Source organism: Carassius gibelio, chromosome B1 (assembly GCF_023724105.1).
Source record: "Carassius gibelio isolate Cgi1373 ecotype wild population from Czech Republic chromosome B1, carGib1.2-hapl.c, whole genome shotgun sequence".
Lineage (NCBI taxonomy): Eukaryota > Metazoa > Chordata > Actinopteri > Cypriniformes > Cyprinidae > Carassius > Carassius gibelio.
Window position 1 is genome coordinate 1989321 of NC_068396.1, and position 19304 is coordinate 2008624.

At 41.0% G+C, this 19304-nt stretch overlaps 1 protein-coding gene across 1 annotated transcript; it reads right to left on the reverse strand.

Moving 5' to 3' along the window:
* Positions 1–69: 69 nt before the first annotated feature.
* Positions 70–19094, reverse strand: LOC127948896 (growth arrest-specific protein 6). The gene is made up of 15 exons (XM_052545730.1): positions 18714–19094; positions 18467–18627; positions 15631–15655; positions 13781–13843; positions 13513–13635; positions 8806–8925; positions 8035–8160; positions 7718–7839; positions 7367–7485; positions 6078–6267; positions 5378–5542; positions 4470–4638; positions 3599–3741; positions 721–928; positions 70–556 (listed from the first exon to the last, which is right to left on the reverse strand). The coding sequence occupies exons 1-15, from the start codon at positions 18772–18774 to the stop codon at positions 405–407; spliced, it is 1947 nt and encodes a 648-aa protein (XP_052401690.1). The 5' UTR covers positions 18775–19094; the 3' UTR covers positions 70–404.
* Between the last annotated feature and the right edge of the window lie 210 nt (positions 19095–19304).

Sequence of the window (19304 nt, forward strand, 5' to 3'; positions counted from 1 at the left end):
CTTTAGTGAATCAGTTCAGTGCAACGTGACACTCATCATCAGTTCGCTGAACACTACAGGACAGAGAAATCATCATAACAACACCATCCGCCTTTATTAGTTTTCACCAAGCGTTTCAGTCTCGCAAACATGAACAAAATACAAAACAACTTCAGCAAGATGAAAAGGGAGAACTCAACTGAGGGACTAAAAAAAAAAAAGCTTCTGAATGATGATGATGATGAGCACCTACATCGAGGCCTGAGGCCTTTAACGGTAGATGTGTGTTTTGAGTCATCCTCCTCTAAAGCAGTTTACAGTGGTAATGTACAGTTACAGTATTTTACAGCACACTCTCAGTAGCTTGTGTTTGATTGGTCTAATGGGAGTAATACATGGACATGGCTCTGTGCTGTGTGTGCGAGTTATTGCTGCGCGTCCACCAGGGGGCAGGAGTGAGAGCGGATGTCATTGTGCTTGTGTTGGGCCTCGTCCACGTCCAGCAGCTGACCGTTGACCCTCACATGCATGCAGCCCGTGTAGAAGGCCGACACCGGAGCGGACACCAGAGAAACATCTGCACAAACACACAACATCAGCGACCTCCGGAGAGACACATTTCAAGATCATCTGACTCCAAGTCATTCTAGGTCAGAACTGGACAGGTTTTATTATTATGGTGAACATATTGAACATTAGAGTATTGTCAATGTATTGAGACATTGATTTGTGAGACATTACCTGGAATCCCTCCTATAAAGGTGCTGTAAGAAGACGTCAGATCCAGAGCGTGTGTGTCCTCCATCACCTCCGTCTGTGCCAGCCGTCCATCCACCTCCAGCAGAGAGCGGTTCCCGAACACCGTCACGTTCACGGTGTGTGTCTGAGCGTCACACAGGTTGACCGGGACACTGGCCACCACCACGTCACCGAACGACACCAGCACGTGCTGCGGGACACAGATCAGGACCTTAATGAATGCCACTGCATTAGCTGCTGATAATACTAGTGCTGTACACCAGTGTTAATTTTGACAGCAAATTCGGATTTAGTCTTAGTCTTAGTCTTTTGAATAACACACCATTTAGTTTTAGTCACATTTTAGTCATCTGAAATGTTTTAGTCTTAGTCTAGTTTTAGTCGACTAAAATCATAAGAGTTTTAGTCTTAGTCTAGTCTTAAGTCTTTTAGTCTTAGTCTAGTTTTTTTTTAGTAGAACAAAGTCAACTTAGTTGACTTGACTAAATGTTTCCATCAGTCTGTTATGGAATGGTATTTATAAAATAAACACAAGGCCTGCTCTCAATGAAAAATATACATGCTCTCTGAAAAAGATATGCATTCGTCCTGAATGATATGCAATGCATATGACATTCTTTCAAGATGAAGTACAGTATTATTGAAATAGACAACCACCTATATTATATTTGTATTGTATGTTCATTCTATTTCTTTATTTGTGCTATTTACACAAAGTTTACATTTAAGTTTGTTTTTGTTCATTTAAAAAAGCACTGCATAGTCTTCACTGTAAAATAAAATACACAATCAACCAAAATGTATTCAGACACCTTCAACGTTTCTTACAATATCACAGTTTATTTGCTGTAGTTTAGAAATTGGTAATAAAATATGACAATAACTCTGGGTTAAACTGTGTCAGAACAACAAATTCATCTTGATAATGTCTGATGCAATGCTTAATTTGGTTCAGTCTGTGGTGTGAAAAGGTTGCATTAGAAATTAAAGAAAGAAACACTTAAGCAAAACATGCTCAGGTCCCTAATATTTTTTTTTTTTTTTTTTTAGTCACTAGTAAAACAATATAATCTATTCTATCTGATTTTCGGATTGACTTTGGATAAATTCTTGTTAAAACTACAAAGTAATTCAATCAAGAGCAGTAAGTGATTTACTTTCATTTTCATACATTGAAGACACTGACAGCAGAGCTAGTAAATAAGGCGCGGTCACTTTAAGAGACAAATGCATCCATTATAAAGATAGGCATCCGATTTCTTTCCAACTCTTTACTTTCACTGAAGACATAACTACAGACTTTTTCGAACACACTTTCCAAGACGGGTATTTCGACATATTTAGTATGTATTTGTTGTCGGTACAAAAGCAAGAAGACTTTGAGACGCGTCTCTGCTTGCTCCCTGAACACCAGAACACCGCGCTGCTGAATTGAGCTCTTTCACTTCTCGCTCTTTTTCTTATGTTTATTTAAAATGCGATTTGTATTTGTTCGTTCAGGCGCAGGAGGACGCAAACGTCCTGAAGGAGATCTCGGTTCAGTGTTGCGCGAGTAACCAGCTGCTCAGTTCAGTTTCCCGCAGCGCGGGGCTGAAGCCAACTTGATGTGTTGAATGCTGGGAGCACGTTATAAAACGTATTCTTAAAATACACATTTCTGTTTTAATAAATGCTCATATTAAAACATAGCATTACACATAAGTAGGTACAAAAATAATCAGTGATACATTTACGACCCCATAAAAATTTGGCTCGCAATGGCATTTCAAAAGGTTGCAGTGTAGTTCCCTGTGTAAACAACTTAACTGTTATGAAAACGTCCTCGAAACTGTGCAAATTTCTGCAAACTCATCTTTGTTCTCTTTTCTGTGTAACTGCTGCTTTGTTTAGCTGTTGCGCTTGCATTTGCCGCGGCTTTTTAAAAGGCTCGGCTGCTTCTGCATAGATCAACCATAGACAGTAAAAGAAATGGACACAGCGATCCCATTGGAACTCAATTGAGACAAATGAAGCCCGGTTTTAGCGTTTTTTAGCACTTCCGTTTCTGACGCGCAGACTCAAACGAGGCTTGACGACGTCAGCAACCTGTCTGACAGATGTAAATCTTCTAGTAGCTGTGCGTGCAAACTGTCATCGTTAATCTTGCAGAGAAGGCGAGCTCGAGCGGGGAGTTCTTTGTTATGAGTGAGCAGGGGTAAGTATTCTGATTAATTATTTTGTATAGTATTTTAAAATGTAACGCCAGTACGCCATATTAAGTTAATTGCCTGCGAGCTTCTCCTCCTGTCTGTACGGTAATGCGACAGAGAGCCGAGTGGTTATGACGCAATCGTTAGCCTATTTTTTACAAAAACTGTTTATACGGGGCCATAATGTAACATAGAAGGTAATGGAGCCCATTATACATTGTCGTGTATCTTTAGAAATAAATAACGGACAAACAGAGTCTTTAAACGCCTCAAATGTAAAGTTATTCGCTGTCAAAGTGACGCCAAAATGAATGGGAGTCAATGGGAATGCTAACGCAAGTGAAGTTCTGCTAAAAGATGGCAGCCCCCACCCGACTTCAACTTCCGATCGAGTTCCTTGCCCCTTGAGATCAACCTACCCTCAAAGATTCGCACTGATTGGATCTCTTCTCCATTCGTCCCTCCCATATATCTTCGTCTCATTTTTATTCGTTGACTAAAGTGTCAGTTATATTTCGTCATGTTTTTCGTCATCATATCTGACTTTTTATTTAGTTTTTGTCCGTGAAAAAGGTTAGTTGACGAATATTTTTCGTCATAGTCTTCGTCAACGAAATTAACACTGCTGTACACACACACACACACACACACACACACATACACACACACACCTCGGACCAGGCGAGAGTCACTGGGTGATAGTCTGACAGAGAGATGGAGAACGGGACTCTGTCGTGATGAACCAGAGCAAACAGGACTCCTACAGACGAGGCCGGACGCAGGGTCACATGAACACGGAGCGTCTGAGCGTCTCCTGCAGGAAACAGAGTTATTACAGCTACAGCCACTGCTACTCCAAATAAAACTAACCTTAAAGCAACTCAAATATTAACAAATATTAGAGTTCTCATTTTCATTTAGTTTAACTTGATTTACTTAAACTGAAATCAAAATATGAACTAAATAGGCATATAAAAAAAAAAACACAAAACAGCAAAATTATTGAAATGAAAAACTAAAAATAAAAACGAATAAAAAATACAATAAAATTTAGTTTTGTCTTATTCTCCCCGAATAGAACCACATCTACACATGCCAGTGTTGTTACTGTTAATGAAAACTAAATTCTTAAAAATCTCTTCTTTTTTTGCTAACTGAAATAAAGCTGAAATAAAATAAAATAAAATATTAGATGATAAACTTTAAACTTCTAAAACTAAAAGGAAAATTTGAAATGCTGCCTTGGAAAGGAAATGTTTTGATCTATTTACTGTAGGGAATTTACAAATTATCTTCACAGAGCATGATCTTTACTTAATATCCTAATGATTTTTGGCATTGATGTCTATTGTTCCAAACACACGTGTGCTGCTGAGTGTTTCTGTGCTGCAGGTCATGCGTGAAACGTGACGTGTGATGTGTGTGTGATGTGTGTGTGACGTGTGTGTGACGTGTGTGTGACGTGTGTGTGACGTGTGTGTGACGTGTGTGTGATGTGTGTGTGACGTGTGTGTGATGTGTGTGTGATGTCAGGTGGCACACCGTGGCTGTGGTTGAAGAAGGCGAATCCGTGTCCGGGGTAGAAGGCGCTGTGGTCTTCGACGGTGTAACACTGCATGCGCTCGTTGTGCTGGACGGTGTCCTGAATGGACGTGTCCTCACCGGTCAACCAGCGCCAGTCCTTCATACACCCGTCCAGGCGAGGGTTAACCTAGGGTTGAATGATACAGCCAAAATTTCAGTCTATACGATATTATTCCCTATACGATATATATAAACACACATTTCTTTATAATTTGCCATGTCTATGAAACCTCCTCTTATAAAAACTATAGAATATTTTAGGGGGATAAAATGGCACTAGAAAATGAATCTTCACCTTTTATTTGTATTTAGCCTTCATACAAACGAGAAATGTGAAATAACTGTCAAATAAACACCTCAAACTCACCTTATTAATATTCATATCTTTAACTTCAAACTATATGTTCACATACACTACCAGTCAAACAGTAAGAGTTTTAATGTTTTTAAAAAAAATTCTCTTCTGCAAAAGCAGTAATATTGTCAAATATTTTGACTATTTAAAATAACTGTTTTCTAATGTAATATATTTTTTAAATGTAATTTATTTTGTGATTTCAGTGCTGTAGATCCCTCTGAAGCTGCACTGAAACATTTTTAACCTTCAACCCGTTGATCCCCACTGAAGTCCACTATATGGAGAAAAATCCTGTTCATTTCGACTGAAAAAAGAAAGACATGAACATCCTGGATGGATGGATTTATCTAGCTTCAAGCATTTCTTTTTTTATCAACACTTCTGATTCAAGAGATGCGCAAAATCGCCCCCAAGTGTATAACAGCGGCAACACAGAATAATTCTGTGTTTGGAGGGGAAAGAGTTAATTCATTTCTTTTTTTCACATCAGATAAAGACTGAAGCTCACCCTGCTGACCAGCCCATCGTCTCTGAAGGGAACGCCGCCCACTGTCAGGTTGAGCTCATGCATGCCTTTATTCAGCGTGAACAGATCTCCGTTCACTGCGATCTTCATCACCGCCTCCCTGTCAATCTTGATCACGAGGCTCCGCCCCTGTTCCTCCACCGAGATCTGAGCAGACCAATCAGGAGACAGCGCTTCATACAATACAAATAGAGAAGCTTTACAGAAACAAACAGGAAGTAAAATTCATCAGTTATGAAATTAATAGAATTTCAGCTCTACAGAAGACAACATAGTCATTATTCAGATTGATTCGGTTTTACCAATCATTGATGTGTACATCGAAATAAAAACACAAGAGATTGAGTTTAGATTTTCTAAAATACCTTTTTAAGTCTTTTTAATTTTTTTACATTTAAGGAATAAATCGAAGGGAACTGTACATTAACTTATTTTCTGACATTAAGAGCTCTTTTAAGGGTTTAGATGGTTTCTGAGTGACTTTTTTTCTTTACTAGGATCTTTACTTTAATGGGGAATCCCCCCCAGTTTTTAGGAGCAATGTTTCATGAACATGGCCCAGGATTGTGAAACGTTTCAAGCTAAACTCGAACCTGCATCTCCCATGAGCTCCATGTGTCATATATGAATGGCTCAATGCTATTAGTCTGTTATTAGTGTGACCCCTGCAGTGACCTCTGACCTTATGCCACTGGCCGTCATTGACCTGCGGTCCACTGCTGGTCACTCGACTCACAGCTCCGTACTTCAGCTGCAGCTCCAGCTTCCCATGATGCATCACCAGAACAATCCAGGAGCTGTTCAAGTGTCCACCGGCGAAGAAGATCACGCCCTCAGGGTCATAGGTCCTGAGGTCAAACTCTGCTGTGAATCTGAGAGGAAACAGGAAGTCAGCATCAAACGAGATGTCACAGTAACTGTATTTATTAGAGTTAGCTTTTGGTTCAGCAGATTGATCTAATAAAGTGGCCATCGTGCTTTCATGTGATGTTTGCTTTATTTGCTTATTTAATTACAGCTGATGTCAAAAAACTCAGAATCTGCAAAATGTTAGTTATTTTACCAAAATAAGAAGGATGATAGAAAATGCATTGGTACTGACCTGAATAAGATATTTCACATAAAAGATGTTTAGAAAATAGTAGCTGAATTTATAAAAATGACCCTGTTCTGGCCGGGCGTGAAAACTTTTGAACTGAATGGAGATGTGCACATTTTCCTTATTTTGCCTGAATATCATATTTTTTTCATTTAGTACTGCCCTTCAGAGGCTACAGAAGATACGTACATGTTTCCCAGAAGACAAAATAAGTTAAATTTACCCTGATCTTCTAATTCAAAAGTTTTCACGCCCGGCTCCTAACGCATGGTTTTATCTCCTGGAGCATCAGCGAGGGTTTGAATCTTCTGTAATAGTTGTGTTCGAGTCCCTCAGCTGTCCTCAGTGTGAAAAGATGGATCTCAGAATCACACAGTCATTGTTGGAAAGGGTTCAAATACACCAAAATACTGCAAAACCAAAGAATGATTGGGAGCTGAAGGATTTTTCTGAAGAACAGCAGACAGTTGAACTGTTCAGGACAAACAAGGAACAACTATCACTGAACACAAACACACAGCGGTGGATCATTCAGCTCACAACACAGTGTTCAGAGTCAAGGGGATGAATACTTTTGAACAGGGTCATTTTTATAAATTCAGCTATTATTTTCTAAACATCTGAAATATCTTCTTCAGGTCAGTACTAAAGAAACAATAACATGCATTTTACATCATCACTCTTATTTTGGTAAAATAAGCTAAATGTAGCAGATTCTGAAAGGGGGATGCAAACTTTTGTCTTTTTCCTTACTGAGATATTGGTCTTATTTATTAACTGTTTCTACTGTACAGTACTTTGGTCAAGCTTGTGCTGTTGTGCTGTATAAATAAAATAAAACCATCAAGATGTAACAGTGCAGGCGCGCTCACCCGGTCAGAACCCTGCGGCGGAAGCGCAGTCGGACCACAGGAATCCCGCTGAACATGCGTCCGAGGTACAGCGAGCGGGAGTTCTTCCTCATGTCCAGCGATCGGTGAAGCTCGATGGGCTTCAGACACACAGACAGGAAGATGAGCCAAATATTCTCACTATTTTAGTTTATTTATCCAGAACACAGTGAGTGTGTGTGTGTGTGTGTGTGTGAGTGACTGAGTATGTGTGTGTGTGTGTGTGCGTGTTTGAGTGTGAGGATGTGAGTGTGTGTGTGTGTGTGTGAGTGACTGAGTGTGTGTGTGTGTGCGCGTGTGTGTGTGTGTGTGTGTGTGTGTGTGTGTGATCACCTCACAGCTCCTGAAGTCTTGTCCCAGTCTCTTTCCCTGCCGTCCGTCACAGTAGCAGCGGAAACTTCCCGGTGTGTTCACACACTCCTCCTCACACACGTGCGTCACACACTCGTCCACGTCTGACCGGAACAACAGGAGCATGAGCTCAAACACACACAATACTCACATTCATCCAAATCAGGACTCATTTGATCTCTCCTCTAAGAGGTTTAATATTAGAGTTTTCTCTCTTTCTTGTAGACAGAAATAACTGCTGATAATACTAGTGTAGTAATGGCTTTGGTCAGCAGTGTGTGTGCTGGCTGTAAACTCACCTACACAGCTCTTGGAGATGTTGTCATAGACGAAGCCGTCCTCACACAAGCAGTCAAAGCTCCCGTCGAGGTTTGAGCAGCGCGCAGATCCGCAGACGTCTGGAGTCTCCACACACTCGTCCACATCTGCAGAGAAACCAGGAAACATCTGCCTGATGAACCCCTGAGATCACTGATACACAATCAGACGCACAGCTGCTAAAGATGATCTGTGTTTTCATTCTGGAGGAGAAAGCATTCGCAGAAGTGAAGAAACTGTCATATTATCAACAAGAACATCATTCTTATCTATTATATTGCATCATGAGGCAGAGAGATCATCAGTTATCATCAGTGCAGAGGTTTAGAAAAAGCAGGTAAAAAAACAACAACAGACATATAAAAATGGCATTATAATAAATTAATTGTTAAAAAATAAGATTAAGCTAATTCAATTAAAAATATAAATATAAAAAAGGAACTAGATTACAATAATACATACATACATACATACATCCATATACATATATATATTTACAAAAAGTAGGTAAAAAATAATAATAACAATAATAATAAAAAAAACATTAATTGGGTTAAAATAATAGTTTTATTAAGTTTAGATATTAAAATATTAGATTAAAATTTTTTTTATCAAAAACTACATTCTACATACTACTGCATTCAAAGTACACAGTATACCCCGTACTACAATATTGTTGATTTTATTAAATACTTAAATAATAAAACTGTATAAAATTAATAAATCTTAAAATAAGAATGAGATTTAGATACCCAGACACATGTGGTGACCCGAGAGTGTGTATCCATGACGACAGGAGCAGTGGTAACTGCCCATGGTGTTGTTACAGAGGTGCACACATCCACCGTTCGCTCTGCTGCACTCATCCACATCTGCAAACCACAAACACACACGCCGTTAGCCAATCAGGAGCAGCTCGGGACTCGGGATTGGCTGGAGAGGCCCCCGGTGGGCGGAGTCAGAAAGTCCCTCACACTTTCCACTGAAGGTGAATCATCAGAGACGTGACGGACACTCTGCTGTGAGTCACACATCCACTGAGCAAACGCTGAACAGAGTATTAAGCCGCGTTTCCACCGCAGGAACTTTACCCAGGAACTAGGGACTTGGTCCGGTACTTGGTGTGTTTCCACCGCAGGAACCAGGAACTAAATAAAAGTTCCGGGTCAAAAAATGCACCCCAGAAAGTCCCTGCTGGCGAGGTGGTACTTTTTTAAAGTTCCGGAACTTTCGGGGGCGGGACTTTGGCGCTAAACATGCTGATTGGTTGAGTTCACGCAGCATTGGTTGAGTTCAACCACCATTTATTCGGATCAACATTTTCAAAATATTACTGTTATTGTGTCATGAAATGTAATTTTAAAAGTATTTCAGGCGAGAATGTAGTTGTTTAAAACTCAAATCTGTTGTTTATTTATAAAGACAGCGCCTATTTAAAAATGTGTTTCGCCGATCTCGTAGACGGTGAGCTCCACTCGATTAGCGGGAGCTCAGTCCTCATGTATCCGCCGAGAAGAAGCCTCTCCTGGGATAGACCTTCTGATATGTGCCGCTGGCTCTGATGTGTCTTTAGTGGTTAAACATAAAATATAATTCAGCTGCGGGGTAAATCTAACAGGTTTTCTTTGGTCTGTATTCAATTTATCTATATGTTAAAATGAAAATAAAAAAGGCGAATTTATATAATATTTCGTTTCATTTTAATGGCTGTATACACATTTCCCTGAACTAAGTACATTTCTGCAGTTGTTATTATGCTTAAATGAAAACGAAAGGAGGCAGTGGTATTTGATATCATATTTCGTTTTATTGTAAATATACAGTAAGGAAAATTGCAGTAGCCAGGACGAGCAGACTGAAGTTATCAAGTACGCTGCTGTTTATAGATTTACCGGACTTGCGTCGTCGCGGACATCACACTCCCCAGAGGAATGCACAAAGTCTGAACCAACTACCGAGGATGCACGTCCAAAATCAGCGTACTTTTTTTTTTTTTTTTTTAATCAGCGGTACTTTGTATTGAGAAACGCGCGCAGACCTACGTCACCAATCTATTTGCCTAATCTACCCGGTACTTTACACCGCGGTGGAAACACAGAAAGCAACAGGTCTGGGGGGAAAAAAGTTCCTGGGAAAAAAAGTTCCTGGTACAAATGTTCCGGGTAATTTCGGTGGAAACGCGGCATTAGTTACTAGACTCTTCTGTATGGAATTACATTTGGTTCAATAATAATGAATGAAACTTTATAAAACGGAACATAACTTTTTCAGAAACTATCAAAACTATGCCATTACAAAAGAAGAAAAACACAATGAAAATGAAAACAATGAACTTTCAGGTCAGAGAGCACCTGTCCATCAAAAGCTCACTATCCAATCAGAGTAGACCACAGTTAAGCCCGCCCCAACGAAAGGTTTGTGTCAAAGTTTCGTTCATTATTATTGAACCAAATGTAATTCCATAGTTCTGGGTGATTTTTCTAACTACCAATTAAAAACAAAAGGTATTGTTACAAGACGTATCTTTTTGGTTAACACACACAGTTGCTAAGGTGTTCTGAATGATTGTTAACATGTTGCTGGGTGTTCTGATTGTTTGCCAAGGCCGAGATTGCCAAATCTGTAGCTATGTGGTTGCTACGGTGTTCCAACTGATTCAAATGAATCACTACTGTGCAGACTCGTGCTCCAAGTGAATCATTACTCTCGCAGACTCGTGCTCCGAATGAATCATTATTGCACAGACTCGTGCTCCGAGTGAATCACTACTCCGCAGACTCGTGCTCCGAATGAATCACCACTGCGCAGACTCGTGCTCCGAATGAATCACTACTGTGCAGACTCGTGCTCTGAATGAATCACTACTCCGCAGACTCGTGCTCCGAATGAATCATTACTGTGCAGACTCGTGCTCTGAATGAATCATAACTGCGCAGACTCGTGCTCTGAATGAATAATTACTGTGCAGACTCGTGCTCTGAATGAATCACCACTGCGCAGACTCGTGCTCCGAATGAATCACTACTGTGCAGACTCGTGCTCTGAATGAATCACTACTGCGCAGACTCGTGCTCCGAATGAATCACTACTGTGCAGACTCGTGCTCCGAATTAATTATTACTGTGCAGACTCGTGCTCTGAATGAATCATTAATGCACAGACTCGTGCTCCGAATGAATCACTAAGCCGCAGACTCGTGCTCCTAATGAATCACTACTGCGCACACTCGTGCTCCGAATGAATCACTACTCCGCAGACTCGTGCTCCGAATGAATCACTACTGCGCAAACTTTTGCTCCGAATGAATCACTACTCCGCAGACTCGTGCTCCGAATGAATCACTACTGCGCAAACTTGTGCTCCGAATGAATCACTACTCCGCAGACTCGTGCTCCGAATGAATCACTACTCCGCAGACTCGTGCTCCGAATGAATCACTACTGCGCAGACTCGTGCTCCGAATGAATAATTACTGTGCAGACTCGTGGTCTGAATGAATCACCACTGCGCAGACTCGTGCTCCGAATGAATCACTACTGCGCAGACTCGTGCTCTGAATGAATAATTACTGTGCAGACTCGTGCTCCGAATGAATCACTACTGCGCAGACTCGTGCTCCGAATGAATAATTACTGTGCAGACTCGTGCTCTGAATGAATAATTACTGTGCAGACTCGTGCTCCGAATGAATCACTACTGCGCAGACTCGTGCTCCGAATGAATAATTACTGTGCAGACTCGTGCTCTGAATGAATAATTACTGTGCAGACTCGTGCTCTGAATGAATCATTACTGCACAGACTCGTGCTCCGAATGAATCACTACTCCGCAGACTCGTGCTCCGAATGAATCACTACTACGCAGACTCGTGCTCCGAATGAATAATTACTGTGCAGACTCGTGCTCTGAATGAATCACCACTGCGCAGACTCGTGCTCCGAATGAATCATTACTGTGCAGACTCGTGCTCTGAATGAATAATTACTGTGCAGACTCGTGCTCCGAATGAATAATTATTGTGCAGACTCGTGCTCCGAATGAATAATTACTGTGCAGACTTGTGCTCTGAATGAATAATTACTGTGCAGACTTGTGCTCTGAATGAATCACCACTGCGCAGACTCGTGCTCCGAATGAATCACTACTGCGCAGACTCGTGCTCTGAATGAATAATTACTGTGCAGACTCGTGCTCTGAATGAATCACCACTGCGCAGACTCGTGCTCCGAATGAATAATTACTGTGCAGACTCGTGCTCTGAATGAATAATTACTGTGCAGACTCGTGCTCTGAATGAATCATTACTGCACAGACTCGTGCTCCGAATGAATCACTACTGCACACACTCGTGCTCCGAATGAATCACTACGCAGACTCGTGCTCCGAATGAATCACTACTGCGCAAACTTGTGCTCCGAATGAATCACTACTCCGCAGACTCGTGCTCCGAATGAATCACTACTGCGCAAACTTGTGCTCCGAATGAATCACTACTCCGCAGACTCGTGCTCCGAATGAATCACTACTCCGCAGACTCGTGCTCCGAATGAATCACTACTCCGCAGACTCGTGCTCCGAATGAATCACTACTGTGCAGACTCGTGCTCCTAATGAATCACTACTGCGCACACTCGTGCTCCGAATGAATCACTACTCCGCAGACTCGTGCTCCGAATGAATCACTACTGTGCAGACTCGTGCTCCTAATGAATCACTACTGTGCAGACTCGTGCTCCTAATGAATCACTACTGCGCACACTCGTGCTCCGAATGAATCACTACTCCGCAGACTCTTGCTCCGAATGAATCACTACTGCGCAAACTTGTGCTCCGAATGAATCACTACTCCGCAGACTCGTGCTCCGAATGAATCACTACTCCGCAGACTCGTGCTCCGAATGAATCACTACTCCGCAGACTCGTGCTCCGAATGAATCACTACTGTGCAGACTCGTGCTCCTAATGAATCACTACTGCGCACACTCGTGCTCCGAATGAATCACTACTCCGCAGACTCGTGCTCCGAATGAATCACTACTGTGCAGACTCGTGCTCCTAATGAATCACTACTGCGCACACTCGTGCTCCGAATGAATCACTACTCCGCAGACTCGTGCTCTGAATGAATCATTATTCCGCAGACTCGTGCTCCGAATGAATCACTATTCCGCAGACTCGTGCTCTGAATGAATCATTATTCCGCAGACTCATGCTCTGAAAGAATCATTACTGCGCAGACTCTGGTTCTGAATGACATCACTGTGTGAAGATGACAGCAGTTCTACTGGGATGCTTTGACTGCAGACTGTAGACACATGCACATTTTTACAGTCAATGGCTAAGATACTGTCTGTGGGAACTGCATTTTAATTGTTTTTGAATAAATGATCCAGAGAATAATATTCATCAGCATCTTTAACCTGAATGCGAGTGTCTGAACAGCTGATGTGTGTTTGTACCTTTCTCACACCTGACACCGCTCCATCCTGTGAAACAATGACACTGGAATTCACCCTTTTTGTCTTCACAGCGCACCGTCCCATGAGGATTGCAGGGGTTCGGAGAACATTGGTCTGGAATATCTGTGGGACACAGAGAGAGAGAGATTATAAAAATGAAAAGATGTATCTGGATGGATGGCTGGATGGATGGATGGATGGAAGGGTGGATGGATGGATGGATGTGTGGGTGGGTGGGTGGGTGGCTGGATGTGTGTGGGTCACTCACTGTGGACACAGGTGATCAGATCCTGTTTCTTCTTCTCAGAGTCTCCAAACTTCTTCATACAAGCTGGAGCATTAAAGAGAATCAAACATCTCCATCAGCATCAGCAGATGATTCAGCAAACCATCAGCTCAATATATACAGTCTTGTTCAAAATAATAGCAGTACAATGTGACTAACCAGAATAATCAAGGTTTTTCGTATATTTTTTTATTGCTACGTGGCAAACAAGTTACCAGTAGGTTCAGTAGATTCTCAGAAAACAAATGAGACCCAGCATTTATGATATGCACGCTCTTAAGGCTGTGCAATTGGGCAATTAGTTGAATTAGTTGAAAGGGGTGTGTTCAAAAAAATAGCAGTGTGGCATTCAATAACTGAGGTCATCAATTTTGTGAAGAAACAGGTGTGAATCAGGTGGCCCCTATTTAAGGATGAAGCCAACACTTGTTGAACATGCATTTGAAAGCTGAGGAAAATGGGTCGTTCAAGACATTGTTCAGAAGAACAGCGTACTTTGATTAAAAAGTTGATTAGAGAGGGGAAAACCTATAAAGAGGAGCAAAAAATGATAGGCTGTTCAGCTAAAATGATCTCCAATGCCTTAAAATGGAGAGCAAAACCAGAGAGACGTGGAAGAAAACGGAAGACAACCATCAAAATGGATAGAAGAATAACCAGAATGGCAAAGGCTCAGCCAATGATCACCTCCAGGATGATCAAAGACAGTCTGGAGTTACCTGTAAGTACTGTGACAGTTAGAAGACGTCTGTGTGAAGCTAATCTATTTTCAAGAATCCCCCGCAAAGTCCCTCTGTTAAAAAAAAGGCATGTGCAGAAGAGGTTACAATTTGCCAAAGAACACATCAACTGGCCTAAAGAGAAATGGAGGAACATTTTGTGGACTGATGAGAGTAAAATTGTTCTTTTTGGGTCCAAGGGCCACAGGCAGTTTGTGAGACGACCCCCAAACTCTGAATTCAAGCCACAGTACACAGTGAAGACAGTGAAGCATGGAGGTGCAAGCATCATGATATGGGCATGTTTCTCCTACTATGGTGTTGGGCCTATTTATCGCATACCAGGGATCATGGATCAGTTTGCATATGTTAAAATACTTGAAGAGGTCATGTTGCCCTATGCTGAAGAGGACATGCCCTTGAAATGGTTGTTTCAACAAGACAATGACCCAAAACACACTAGTAAACGGGCAAAGTCTTGGTTCCAAACCAACAAAATTAATGTTATGGAGTGGCCAGCCCAATCTCCAGACCTTAATCCAATTGAGAACTTGTGGGGTGATATCAAAAATGCTGTTTCTGAAGCAAAACCAAGAAATGTGAATGAATTGTGGAATGTTGTTAAAGAATCATGGAGTGGAATAACAGCTGAGAGGTGCCACAAGTTGGTTGACTCCATGCCACACAGATGTCAAGCAGTTTTAAAAAACTGTGGTCATACAACTAAATATTAGTTTAGTGATTCACAGGATTGCTAAATCCCAGAAAAAAAAATGTTTGTACAAAATAGTTTTGAGTTTGTACAGTCAAAGGTAGACACTGCTATTTTTTTGAACACACCCCTTTCAACTAATTGCCCAATTGCACAGCCTTAAGAGCGTGCATATCATGAATGCTGGGTCTTGTTTGTTTTCTGACAATCTACTGAACCTACTGGTAACTTGTTTGCCACGTAGCAATAAAAAATATACTAAAAACCTTGATTATTCTGGTTAGTCACATTGTACTGCTATTATTTTGAACAAGACTGTATATATATAAACTGTATTTATGAAATCATTTTAGCCTTCATTAGAAAACAATTACAACACACAGAAAACAGTGCAGACTCACCCTGATACTTTGGGTAGAAGTATTCCTACAAAAGACAAGAAATCATGATGAGAAATTACTAATATATATATATATATATATATATATATATATATATATATATATATATATATATATATATATATATATATATATATATATATATATATATATATATATATATATATAATATAATATATATATATAAAACATAAACAGTGTGAGAGGTTTTGGTTAGTTATGAAGACACATGAGAACTGCACAGACAGTTCCTGTCCTGACACGTCGAGCCCAGGCTTTGTCTTACATGAGGGTGGATAATGTGTCTCAGAGATGATGGTGTGAAACGACACACACACACACACACACACACACACACCCGGAGTAAATCTACAGAAGACTTCAGTCTCATTATGTACATTAATATCCCTGCAGTATTAATACAACAGCATTAATGAGAGCAGATGATTCATGTGTGACCCCGGAGCTAATCGATGTCATGTCCTCTGTGTATTAAAGTCATGCAACTCTTAAACTAGTCTCCTGTGTAAGTACGCTGGTAACCGGCATGCTGACTCACTCACACACACACACACACTCACAGACACACACACACACCCTGCAGCATCAGAGAAGCCGGTCGCATGTGCTGCAGTGAATAATGCATGCAGTGAGTGAAAATACAGCATCTCTGACACGCAAGACTTTACTCTCAGTAGACCGACCCTAATAAATACATTTATTTAATTCTAAGTATAGTTCAAATCTATTAACATATTTACTGACATATCGCTCAAGACTTAACGATATAAAAAATAGTAATTAAACTTTATTTGGAGTACCACTTGTGCACAATGCACACTTACTAATATTAAGCTGAAAATGTTTTTTTTTTAATGTCACTCTTGATGAGGACTGTATGATTTTTAAATAATATCAGTCTTTAAGTGCAAGATATTTAACATGTACCTGAAGGATCCTTACAATTGTTGGACTTTAACACGATCAAATACACTGTAATTATACCACATTAGTATACCAAAGTACATAAATATGCAAATATATTTGTAAACAAGATTATTTTTCTTACCCTGCCTTCAGATATTTTTACTTGTTTTCAGCAAAAACCATTTTGTTTTTGAAAACAAGACAAAATATATGTAATTTTACTCATTAAGTAAATGCATCTTAATTGCAGAATTTCTAGATATTTATACAAGAAAACAAGACTAAACTACTAAGGAAGAAAATCTTTTTTGCAGTGCAGGCATGTGTCTGTACTCTGCAACTGAAGTGGACTCCAGCTAATAATAGAAAGTATCAGGGCGTCATAATCTTTCATGTTTCCTAAACATTCCCAATCCTCATTTAAAGAGCAAACAGGATTTAATCTAAGCAGCACATTCATGAGATGCTTGCAGGGAACGACGCGTCAGACATGCGCCGCCACACTGGAATTCATTCTGTATCAAAAACACATTCCAGACTCAGCTGTCAGTCACAGCGGTGACACGCCCCTCAGGGACCAATCAGAAGACACAAAGAGCGGCACATTTGCATATGAGCTCCCATTGGAGAACAGTCTCTGTTTGAGGAATCATATTCCTGCAGTGTTCCTGAATATGTGACAGTAATGACAGCATCAGCGCAGGATGCTCTGGTGGAAAGAACTAATATTTCACATTTGTATCATGTTTTTGTTACAAACTTACAACTCAGTATGTAGTTTGGTGCGAAGAGTCAAGGACTCAGAACAGCTAGAGATACTGTCAGTCTGTAAGACAATCAGTCTGTCAGTTATTTAAGAGTTCTATTAAGTTTACACCTTATAAATTGGACAGTCTCCCGGTCAGATGGACAACTGCAGGCCTACTAGGGAGTATATAGTGTACACTAAGAAGCAGCACAGAATCATCATGAAGGAATACATCAAACAAAAGATGGAATCCAGAGCATTGACTAAAATGATCAATCGCTCAGAAGCACGCTTGATAATCAAACATTAGTTGGAATTAAGCCGATTAATCGTGGCAGCAGCACGCTAGCTAATTAAAGAGTTAGTGAGCACCTCCGAGTGCATACTAACCATGAAGCGGCACTATTACTATGAGGACGAAAGATCACATCAAACATCAGCTAGAATGCAGAACATGTACTAAACCGATTAATCACAGCAGGGTTTAACTAGTTAGTAGGCAACATCAAGTACACACTAACTAGTGATCGACACTATCGTTACAGAAGAGGATCATGAGGACGAAAGATCACATCAAACATCAGCTAGAATAAAGAATATGTACTAAACCGATTAATCGCAGCAGGGTTTAATTAGTTAGTCAGCACTGATGATTGCACACTAACTAGGGAATAACGCGATCATTACAGAAGACGATGATGAGGATGCTCAATGCATGAACTAAACCAATTAATCGAAGCAGAAGGGTACAATGGCCAATTAGTTTTTAGTTAGTTAGGGAGCATCATCGAGTCAACACTATCATTACAGAAGAGGATGAGGAGGATGAAAGATCACACCAAAAATAAACTGGAGTCCAATGCATGACTAAATCGATTAATCGCGGTAGAGCTAGTTAGTTAGTGAGCATCATCAACTGCACACTAACTAGGGATTGGCACTATTATTACAGAAGATGACGATGAAGATGAAAAATCACATAAAAAATAAGCTCGAGTCGAATGCATCGACTGAACCGATTAATCGCGGCAGAGCTAATAATTAAGTGACAATCACTGAGTGCACACTAACAAGGGAGCAGCACAGAATCATTACAGATTGAAGAGGTCTCCAGAGCATCCAGGGCAGTAGCGCACACTAGTTAGTCAGCATTACTCTTACCGTCTCAGGGTCATTCTCAAACACTTCTCTCGCCTCCTCTTTAGTGCACTTCTCCTCCACACACTCCCTCTCCAGATGACCCTGCTTGGTCTCCTCGAACACCTGGTTCGCTCTCCGGTGTCTCCGGAGAAACTCGCTCGCCTCCTTCGGAGACACGGACACTGAAAACAGCAGAAACTCTCAACTTCTGCGGATCGCACTAGTTAGTGGTCAGTGCAGGGAGTAAGGGCTCGCTTGGCGTACTTACGCTGTGAGGAGCAGCCGACACACAGCAGCACGAAGCAGCAGATCCACACTAACTCTCGCATGATGTTCTGCGTCAAACTTTCGCTCGTTCTGGATCAGAATCCTGCACTGATCCTGCACTGATCCGCCACATTCAGAGCAGAGCACGAGCAGCGCATTCGAGCCTCTCTCTCTCTCTCTCTCTCTCTCTCTCTCTCATCGTGAGCGGCAGATTCGTCGGTTTATTGGTGAAAGTTGCGGTGCAGGGAGTTCCCTATGCAGAATTCTCCTCCGCAATAGCAGATCACTGCAGTACACTCTACACAAGCGCTGGGAAAGATCCCTTTAAAGCGACAGATCGCCCGAAAACAAACACTAATGTCATTCACTTGCCCTCCTCATGTCCTTCAGAGCCTGTGTGACTTTCTATTTCAGTGCAGCACGAAAGGAGAAGCTCAGCAGAATGTTCAGGCTGCTCTACCTCATACAATGACAGCGAATGGGGACTACCCAAAATACCTAAATGCTTCTGAAATACAATCATTTCATGTTAAGTATACTACAAATGCATATACTTAATAAAATGCCATGCAGCTGTACTTTTAGTAGCTTT